This window comes from Cibotium barometz, chromosome 8, assembly GCF_041138505.1.
Source record: "Cibotium barometz isolate CiBa-2024 chromosome 8, ASM4113850v1, whole genome shotgun sequence".
Taxonomy (NCBI): Eukaryota; Viridiplantae; Streptophyta; class Polypodiopsida; order Cyatheales; family Cibotiaceae; genus Cibotium; species Cibotium barometz.
Window position 1 is genome coordinate 23,213,049 of NC_141053.1, and position 9,662 is coordinate 23,222,710.

Sequence of the window (9,662 nt, forward strand, 5' to 3'; positions counted from 1 at the left end):
AAATGCATTTTTTTCTAAGGACAATCAACACCTCCAACATGTCCACTTCAATGCCAAATTTAGAATCAAAATTTCATCGTGGTTCTTGGTGCTAAGTAGGAAAAAGTAGGATGGTATATATCCATGATGTATGACCTTTTAATTTTAAATGTTTTTTTGCAACCTATAAAAGGACACTTTTATATCCTGGAGTGTTACCAAACTATTATTAAATCCCAAATTGTAGGAAAAAATTGATATAATTCAATGTTTAATGCCAAACATTCATATATATTTGGTGTTATGTGATGGCACGTGAAAATATTAGCAAGTCATGGAGATTGCATGGAGAAAATAGGTTTGTTGGGAAAAATAGTAATTTATCATGAGTGGGAGAAAGTACCATGGCTTGGTGTAACATTTTCAACTTTCTCAACATCCAAGAGAAGAATTGAGAAGCTTTTTGCAAAATGATTGTGATGTGTTGATAGAGCTAAATCATACTGATGTGGTTGCAAAACTTTTCCATAGAAAAGTTTTTTTAAAAGTGATTTGCAAGCGGCTACATGAGAAGAGTTAGGGAACTTGTAACATGTAGTCCGAAGTCGTGATAAAATCTAGGAACATGTTGGGCTACCAACCGTAGATTAAGACCAATAAATGAAATCATGGCCTCGTATTGGGAATAATATATGGTTGCCCCATCACGATCCCACATGCATGGAGAAATGAACCCACAACTTGCATGTGGAGGCAACCTCAAGCCTATGTCTTTTTATGTGTTCTTTGCCTCCTTATATTCTATGGAACTAATAAGTCTTCTTAATGGGGTCAATAAGGTGATGGTGAGCCTATTTGTTATTGTGACTTTGTGCTTCCATTGAAAGGGTCTTAAATTGGGCATTGTTTGAACTAGCAAGGCCACTATAGATAGTAACGTTCATAATATATATGAGGTGTAACTATGTAACCCAAGCGAGCATGGATTAAGGGGGGCTTGACTTGGTTAATTAGTCCCTAATGATTCTTAAGAATGCCTGCTAAGCAGCTGCTTCCTCTAAGCTCGTTATCAAACATGGATTAAGGGGGCTTGAATTGGTTAATTAGTCCCTAATGATGCTTAAGAATGCCTGCTAAGTAGCTGCTTCCTCTAAGCGCGTTATCAAACATGGATCCTGATAATAACAATACTAATAATAATTATAATCCAGATAGAGCATCAGACTTCAGCACCCATGATGAAGCCCCGCAAGGCTTCAACCCTTGCAGTAATATTCCACCCTCTCCGACTGCAATCCTTCTCATCTTTGTCGAAGCTGCAGCGGCAGCAGTGCTTGCCTATGGACTGTGCTATCTGGTCTTCAGATTCATCAAGGGCAGCTTTATCTTTGCTCAAGCATCTGCACGTGATTATGGCACAGAATCTGGGCAGAAATGTCATGGTGAATTTTCCCACTTTTGCCTTATCTAAATCTTAACTGTTTTGCCTGAGATCGATCGATCTCTCTCTCTCTCTCTCTTTCTCTCTCTTTCTCTCTCTCACACACGCACGCAAACGCACACACCCACAAGGAAGGCATGAATGGGATACAAGCATTGACTGAGAGAGAGCCTCTCTTTCTCTCTCACATACACACACAGGATCAATGGCGAAACAATATTCAGCATGACTCCTCTCACACACACACAGGACCAATGGCGAAACAATATTTAGCATGACTCCTCTCTCTCTCTCTCTCTCTGTCTCACTCACACACACACACACATTCACACAAGGTTGGGATGAGAAGCACTGTGAGTGTGTGTGTCTGTGTGAGAGAGAGAGAGTGAGAGAGAGAGAGAGAGCTCAGTACTTTTCATCCCATCCATACCTTGTATGTGTGTGTCACTCATACCTTGTGTGTGTGTGTGTGTGAGTGAGAGAGCGAGAGAGAGAGAGAGAGAGAGAGATCTCAGTGCTTTTCATCCCATTCATACCTTGTGTGTGTGTGTGTGTGAGAGAGAGAGAGAGAGAGAGAGTGAGTGAGAGAGAGAGAGAGAGAGAGAGAGAGCTCAGTGCTTTTCATCCCATTCATACCTTGTGTGTGTGTGTGGGGGGGGGTGGGGGGGGGGGGTGTGAGTGTGTGTGTGTGTGAGAGAGAGAGAGAGAGAGATTGAGATTTTGGAGTCTAGCAATGCTTAGTAATCCTTTTGCTCATCATTCCTCTCTCTTATTAACTTGATTTGTTCACAGATAAGGCCAGTAGCAAGAAGGGTCTTCTGATCAGCACAATTGTGGTGCCTCGTGAGTGCCCATCAACTACAAGAGAAGTGATGAGCCAAGCAATACCCATCAGCAGAAAGTTTCCCAAGGCCAAATTAAAACAGTTCACCATAGCAGAGGTTATGCACATCTCAGACAACTTGAGAATCAAGCTTGGCCAAGGAGGTGTAGGGGCTGTGTACCATGGAAGGCTTCCCAGTGGCCAGGATGTGGCCATCAAAAGGCTCTCTTCAACATCTACACAATCTGCCACACAGTTCAAAAATGAGGTACAATATCTTCTTCCTTGATTTTAAAGGAGTTATTCTCTTCTTAATAGCTTGATTAGGAAAATGAAAAACACTTTTATGGCTCCTATTAATTAATGGCTCGATTAGGAAGCTCAAAGCTTGATTAGATTAAACCCAACATAGAATTAATCTCTTATTAATGGCTTGATTAGATTAGATAAAGCTTGATGCTTGATTAGAGTATCTACTTAAAATCTGTAAGACGTCAATATATTTATTAGATCCATAATCTAAAAGAGTGATTAGAGTAAGATTCGATTATTTTATCAGATTAGCTGTGCAATGGCTTGATTAAACTTTACTAATTCAGGTGGAGCTTATGTCCCGAGTGTGCCACGAGAATCTCGTGTACATGATTGGCCATTGCTGTGAGCTCGACGAGAGGATAATTGTATGTGAATACATGCCAAGAGGGGCTTTGCATGATCACCTCTATGGTACCAACCTAAACATCTATTAATTCAAATCAGTCTCAAGCTTTTAAAATCTTTCTTCTATTATATAGCTAAATAAATTAAAACTTTGACTATTGATTGGTTAAATTCAGGCCGTGAAGCAGTACTTGAACCTTTGTCTTGGCAGCAAAGACTCCAAATCGCCATAGACACAGCAAAAGGTAATTAATAGCACTTAAAATTTAATCAGTTCTTTTTCAATCAAAACAATTGAGATCTTGAAATAGAACTTTGTTAATCAGCATTTTTTCACTTAAATCAATTAACAAACCACTAATTATAAGTAGCCTTCCTTAATGGGCATGCCACAATCGTGTGCATTTATGTGGTCATCACATCCTAACCAGGGGTACTTATGGGATCCTTGTGTGATTAGGGTTTGATTACTTCGATTAATATTGTGATCAAGAGGGGTATTTATGAGATCCTTACTGTGTATTAATGTGTGATTAGGGCTTAATTACTTGCACACTGGATGCAAACCCCCCATTATTCATCGTGATGTGAAGAGCAGCAACATACTTCTTGACCATAGGTTCCGAGCGAAGGTGGCAGATTTTGGCCTCTCAAAGGTCATGCGAGAGTACCTTGACGTCTCAAATGGAGTCAAAGGCACCGTGGGTTATCTTGATCCTGAGTAAGATAAAACCATAACCCAATTTAATAGGCACCGTGGGTTATCTTGATTCTGAGTAAGATAAAACCATAACCCAATTTAATTAAATAGCCATTTACTGCATAATTTTTCATTACTCAAGAGATGGGAGATTTGACCCTTCCAATGACACTAAAATATAAATGTCCCATCACACTAATACACCCAAATGATTTGTCCCTTCCAATGACACTAAAATATAAAGTTGTACCATGCCCAAGTTAGTGCAAGTGCCACTAGAAATGGCCTTCCTACCTTTTTTAAAAAATACTTTTCATAATGGAAAATAATTTCTAGGTTAAAGGCACCAAATTGAGAAAGCCAAAAAAAAGGGGATTGAGCAAACTTGAGGTCATTTCTTTATAAGATTCCATCATCACACCTCTTCTAAATTTGAGATTATGGTTTTGGTAAAGTGCACAAGTCCACAAAGGAACTAGTAATAGGATACTTTTTCAGCTCCTTCAACCAATCAAAATGCAACAATAGTCCTTGACTTAGATCTTAATCAATGGGTATTATAGTTAGGGGATGCCCCCCTCTAGGGTGGCATATTATTGGTGCCTTTATTCGAGGACTAAAAGGCCTTATAGTTACCCAAACTCTTCAATAACATGATATAGATGGCAATGAGCATTCAAAAAACTAGCTTATGCTATATATCACAATGACTTAACCCTTCCCTAACTAAAACCTAGAATTGAATAACAATGGCTAATGTGACAAACTATCTATCACAATGACTTAACTGTGGCCTAAGTAAAATCTAGTATTATTGAATGCAATGGCTTATAACATGAGAAACTATTCCAAAATTATACACATTTCTCATTTTTTTCTTTTATGTAAGCAGGTACTTTGCATCTCAAAAAGCAGATGAAAAAAGTGATGTTTATGGATTTGGAGTTGTGCTATTGGAGCTCATTTGTGGCCGCCAAGCACTTGTTCCAACACTAGAAGATCCTTCAATTATCCAAAATATTGTTGATTGGGTACTCTCTCTCTCTCTCTCTCTCTCTCTCTCTCTCTCTCTCTCTCTCTCTCTCTCTATGTGTGTGTCTCTCTTTGTATTATTTATATATACATATACATGTATGTGTGTGTGGTGTGTTTAGCCTTCTCATCTGTATCCCTTAAGGTAATTAAACACACATACACACATAGTTCTCTCTCTCTCTCTCTCTCTCTCTCTCTCTCTCTCTCTCTCTCTCTCTCTCTCTCTCTCTCTCTCTCTCTCTCTCTCAATCTCAGTCTCTCTCTTATTTTTTTGCGACATGTGTACACATATTTAAAAGTTATGAATGCTTTGTGTCCCCCCCACTCCAACAAGTGGTCCTAGTCACTAACCTATAATGTTGATTTTTTATAGGCAAAGCCTCATCTCAAAGGTGATGACATTTTTAAGATCATCGATAAAAGATTGGACAAAAAATTCAACCATGTTGCCATGGAGAAAGTGTTGAACATAGCACTCATGAGTGTGGAGCGTAATAGTCCAACAAGGCCAAACATGAAAGAGATTTTGGAAACTCTAGATCAAGCCTTAAAGCTTGAGCATTCTAAAGATGAGATGTTGTCTAAAAAGAAGCAAAAACCCTTGACATTTTTCCCAAATAGATCTAACTTAATACAAGTTACCCCTATATAGTTCTTTAATTAGTGATAAAAAATCAAGAAAATTTATGCTCTTCGTACCTTGGCTCCAAACTTCACACCTACTTGTCTAATGGCCACAACAATTGAAAACTTTCTATATGATGTGCTCTAAAAGCATTGTTAGTACAAGAATAGAAGAATGCAATCATAAATTTCTTTAAAGTTTCAATTTCCACCTAGTATGCTTCCTAATGTTCTCATTCTTTAGTTTATGAGCATGAATAAGTGAGTGCAGGCAAGTATCTAAAAGTGTGTTTTATAATTTCTTGCATTTTATGTAAATTATTGTTATAATAACTATCAATAATGGTTTTACAATATTAAAACTTTTAGACTATTAGCACTAGTAGCACTAGTCTAGTTTTTAAAAATACATTTTATGACTTTTGTAAAAACTACATTTCTCTTGAATGATATATTTCAAAGGAATTCCTCTAGGAAAATACTCTTAATACAACATGTGTTAGGTGAAATTTGGTGAGATTTTTAAATTAATTATTAAAAAGTTTACAAAGTGTAGTTTTTCATGGTTTGAAATACACAATCTCTAGCTAGAACTAGTCATTCTAGCTAGCGAGCATTCTTTCCCTACTCTTGGCACAATGTTTGAAATGTAACAATATGCTCTCATGCATTTCTTTGCTAGCCTTGAGGGTTCAGCATGTGTCATGATTAAATTCTTTCCCAAGCTAACTCGCGAATTAGAAATTATTCATTTTAGTACCAACAAAATAGTAGTGGCTAACATTTTGTATAAGAATCTACTGGCTTCATGCTTTTACTATGTTCATATCAACCACATGGCAAAAGACTGACGGGGTGAAGAAAAACTAGACCTTCAAGGTGATCCGCAAGCCACCATGAGGAAGCCATGAAGAATTTGGTGATTAACTCAAAAGAAAGAAAACAACCTCAAGTTCTACAAGCCAGCCCTTATGACACCAATGGACATAAATGGAAGGAAAATCTATCACACCTTAAGCCCAAATGGATTTTTAAGAGGTTACAACTCCAAAGAATGAAATTTGGATTTTTTACTCAGAGACTAGTAGAAAAGACATACAACACTATTAATACACACCTATTAGTAAAATAACTAACATTCGCTAGAGAAGAAGTGGTAAGACGTTGCTAATGAATTAGTGGACTTCAAGCCCCTACGTAGAAAGCCTGAAAAAATGTGACCCACCATTGCAAAAAGGAGAGGGAATCATGAAGATCGTCTCATGGAACATATTAAGGGGGCTTTTTGATAACATGAAAGTATGGAAACTAAGAAATTAGTTTTACAATGAAAGATTTGCTTCATATGTTTATCAGTGTTGTAGGAAGTTAAGGTTACTGACAATCCTCTTTTCTCTCATAAACAAATCATTAATATAGAACACTTATAAATTGGTCAAAGAGGACACCATGTAATGGCCATTCAAACTGCCTTGTATGATGGATATGGGTTTCCATTGAGAAGGGAGATTTGCACTGGAGCATCCTCTAAATTTATCCTCCATGTTTTGAGGGAGACATCTAGAAGGAACTTGTGGGTAAGAATGAGGAATCTCCAAGTTTCTGAAGGAGACATCTAGAAGAAACTTGTGGGTAAGAACAAGGAATCTCAACAAAGTTTATTACTATATATAAATACCTTAACATGTGCATGCACATACATTGCATAGAAGGTATCTCTTGATTTGGTATCTATCAAAGGAAGAGAATGGATTTCTTGGAATGAATTTTACCATAAATTTAAACTCTTATAGAAGTGGCCAAGGTAGACATTAACCGTAGTTGGCAGAGTAGAACTTGTTAAAGAACTTAGACATGGTGTACCTCAATGCTAAGTTACTTCTAGACTTCATTATTCAATCAAACTATTTAAATAACCTATGCTAGATTAGACATAGGTGTACCTTAATGTTTAGTTACATCTAGAGTTCATTTTAGTCAATCAAATTATTTAAATAACCAAACAATCATCAATGACATCACTACCCTCTTCCTATTAAATTAGGAAAAAGAGAATTTCAAAAGCATAAGAGGGAATTTACTTCAAACTCACCTTGACATTGTTAAAGAGAAATCCTCAAAGATATACTTGATAACATGTGGAAAAACATTATAATTTTATCCAAGGTAGGGGATATTTGGAGGAAAAATGTGGATAGAACAAAACAAATACTCCTTTAAAAAAAAGAGAAAACTAAAAAAGTAGGCACATGGTAGGATTAAAAGATATGGCCTCAAGAGATGATCTCCTCATGATAAACTAGGAAGAAGAAAGAAGACCAAGGTTTGACTTTGAAAATAGCAGAAAGATTGAGAAATAGATGGGAAAGGCTTCTCCAAATTCCTTAAAGACAAAAGATCCAAATAAGATACCTCTAAGTTAATTATTGAGAAAATAATGTTATAAATCAATAGGAAATCAAGGCATAAGTACATAGGTTTTACTCCTATGAACCTACATAAAAAAAGCAATAACTCAGGAAAGATATAAATCATCCCCTCTATAATTGGCCTGCCACAACTAACCTCTAACTCTTTTTGAGTGGGAAAAATCCCTCAAACAAATTGAAGATGTTAAATCCTTAGGGCCGGTTGGGCTTACAATTGAATGGTACAACAATGAACCTAGTCTCTCATCATTATGATTATTGGAACATGGTCTAGGAAGCTATTGAGAGTCCTCAAATCTCAACTTTGGATTGGTAAAGCTTTCAAATTTTCCTACAAGAGTGTGGCTAAAAGAGAGTCTTGAGATTAGGAATTAGACAAGGAATATGACTTGATTTGGCACTTCATCATTTTTATGCTCAAATTTCTAGTTTTGAGGATTATTTTATCTCTTTGGTTCAAATGTTGGATCCATAAAAGTCAATGGCCAATGGTCTACTCCAATACCTTGAAATTCTATGTTTGAACCATTCCACAAGAAGATATGTCCAACTTAGTGACCATCGGATGCCCAAATGGGTTGTCTTGATGGTCTAATGTCTTGTTTTCAGGGGATATTTGGAGCTAATGGACTCCTATTAAGATGTGGCTTTGTATGAATATTGAGAACACCTCCTTAAACCTTTCTAGCCGACAAGACCTCACTGTGAGCCATCCTTCCAAGAGATATGCCCTTTTATACACGATCACCAATTTGATGTTAAATGATCTTTGAGCTACACAAAAAGGGGTAACTTGTTGGGGATATTTACGGAATCATCAAATTGGCAATTTCACCACCACTAGAACTACATTTCTTCAGAATAAAATGAGATCTTTATGGACAAAAACATTATTGAAGCTATGATAAATTTTAAGCCTTCAAAAAAAATTCACTACCTTTAGAACCAGAGAGACAAGGGTGGCTTAAAATGTGGAGATTGGTGGGGGAATTAATGCTCTTGAATGGTTACTCCAAAAAAACCTATATAGTTTTCTTTAAAATTTTCTAGGATATTTGTTAACCCTAACATACAACCTTACACACAAGGGAGAGGGAGAGAAGAGGAGAAACAACATGCAAGGGTCGAGTTCAGAGATGTGCAATTAGCCAACCCTAATGAGGACTAACTCCCTTTTGTGAGGCTGCTAGGGGCTCACTCCACCTCCACTTGTGTCACCCTAGTGGAGACTCAAGAGCTAGGTAGAGAGCAAGGAGGGAGCTATGGAAAGCTCAACCTTCACTCCATGCCACATGCATGCAAGAGGGACCTTGGTAGAGATCAAAGAGAGGGGAGAGGAGAGGAGAAGCTAGATCATCACCATCCCTACAAGCATACACAACGACAATCAAGCATACAAGCAACAACAAAGCAAGCATGCATCCACAAGCTCAAGAGAGTGAGACAGAGAGAGAGAGGAAAAACTCAAATGACACTAATGGGATTATCCCTTTTCATATTTCATAAAATGTCTTGTATATAAGAGCTCTTGGTTTACAATGTCTGGCTTCCCATTTACAATTGGGGGCCCAAAACTAGTCATCCTAGTTCTATGTACAACTATTTCCTATAATCGGCAATACACAAGCCATAAATTTTGTCATCCCATGTCTCTTTATCATTAAGTACTTTGCGCGATTACAAAAGAAAAGTTAGAATGAGAATATCCACACTTGAAAAGTAATGTTAACCAGAATGAGAATACTTTGTCATCCCATGTCTCTTTATCATTAAGTACTTTGCGCGGTTACAAAAGAAAAGTTAGAATGAGAATATCCACACGTGAAAAGTAATGTTAACCAGAATGGTTAACATAGCCCCTCCCTAATTCAGGTCCATCCTCAGAGTTGGCCAGATCTATCGGTAGTAGATCATCGAATAGGTGTGGATAAAATCATGGCCGCGTGAGGTAGGAGTTGGGGGTGCTCGATG

General features: G+C 37.3%; 1 protein-coding gene across 1 annotated transcript; it reads left to right on the forward strand.

Annotated features, from left to right (window-relative positions):
- Positions 1-877: 877 nt before the first annotated feature.
- On the forward strand, positions 878-5,395 carry LOC147636058 (putative serine/threonine-protein kinase PBL21). The gene is made up of 7 exons (XM_086801083.1): positions 878-1,421; positions 2,213-2,511; positions 2,843-2,969; positions 3,080-3,148; positions 3,441-3,624; positions 4,496-4,634; positions 5,012-5,395. The coding sequence occupies exons 1-7, from the start codon at positions 1,148-1,150 to the stop codon at positions 5,288-5,290; spliced, it is 1,371 nt and encodes a 456-aa protein (XP_086657209.1). The 5' UTR covers positions 878-1,147; the 3' UTR covers positions 5,291-5,395.
- The last annotated feature ends 4,267 nt before the right edge of the window (positions 5,396-9,662 follow it).

Bases quoted from the DNA above. Each gene is read 5' to 3' on its own strand.
- LOC147636058 (XM_086801083.1), top strand. From the start codon at position 1,148: ATGGATCCTGATAATAACAATACTAATAATAATTATAATCCAGATAGA. The intron at 1,422-2,212 runs GTGAATTTTCCC...ATTTGTTCACAG, and splicing joins ATCTGGGCAGAAATGTCATG to ATAAGGCCAGTAGCAAGAAG. The intron at 2,970-3,079 runs GTACCAACCTAA...GGTTAAATTCAG, and splicing joins TTTGCATGATCACCTCTATG to GCCGTGAAGCAGTACTTGAA.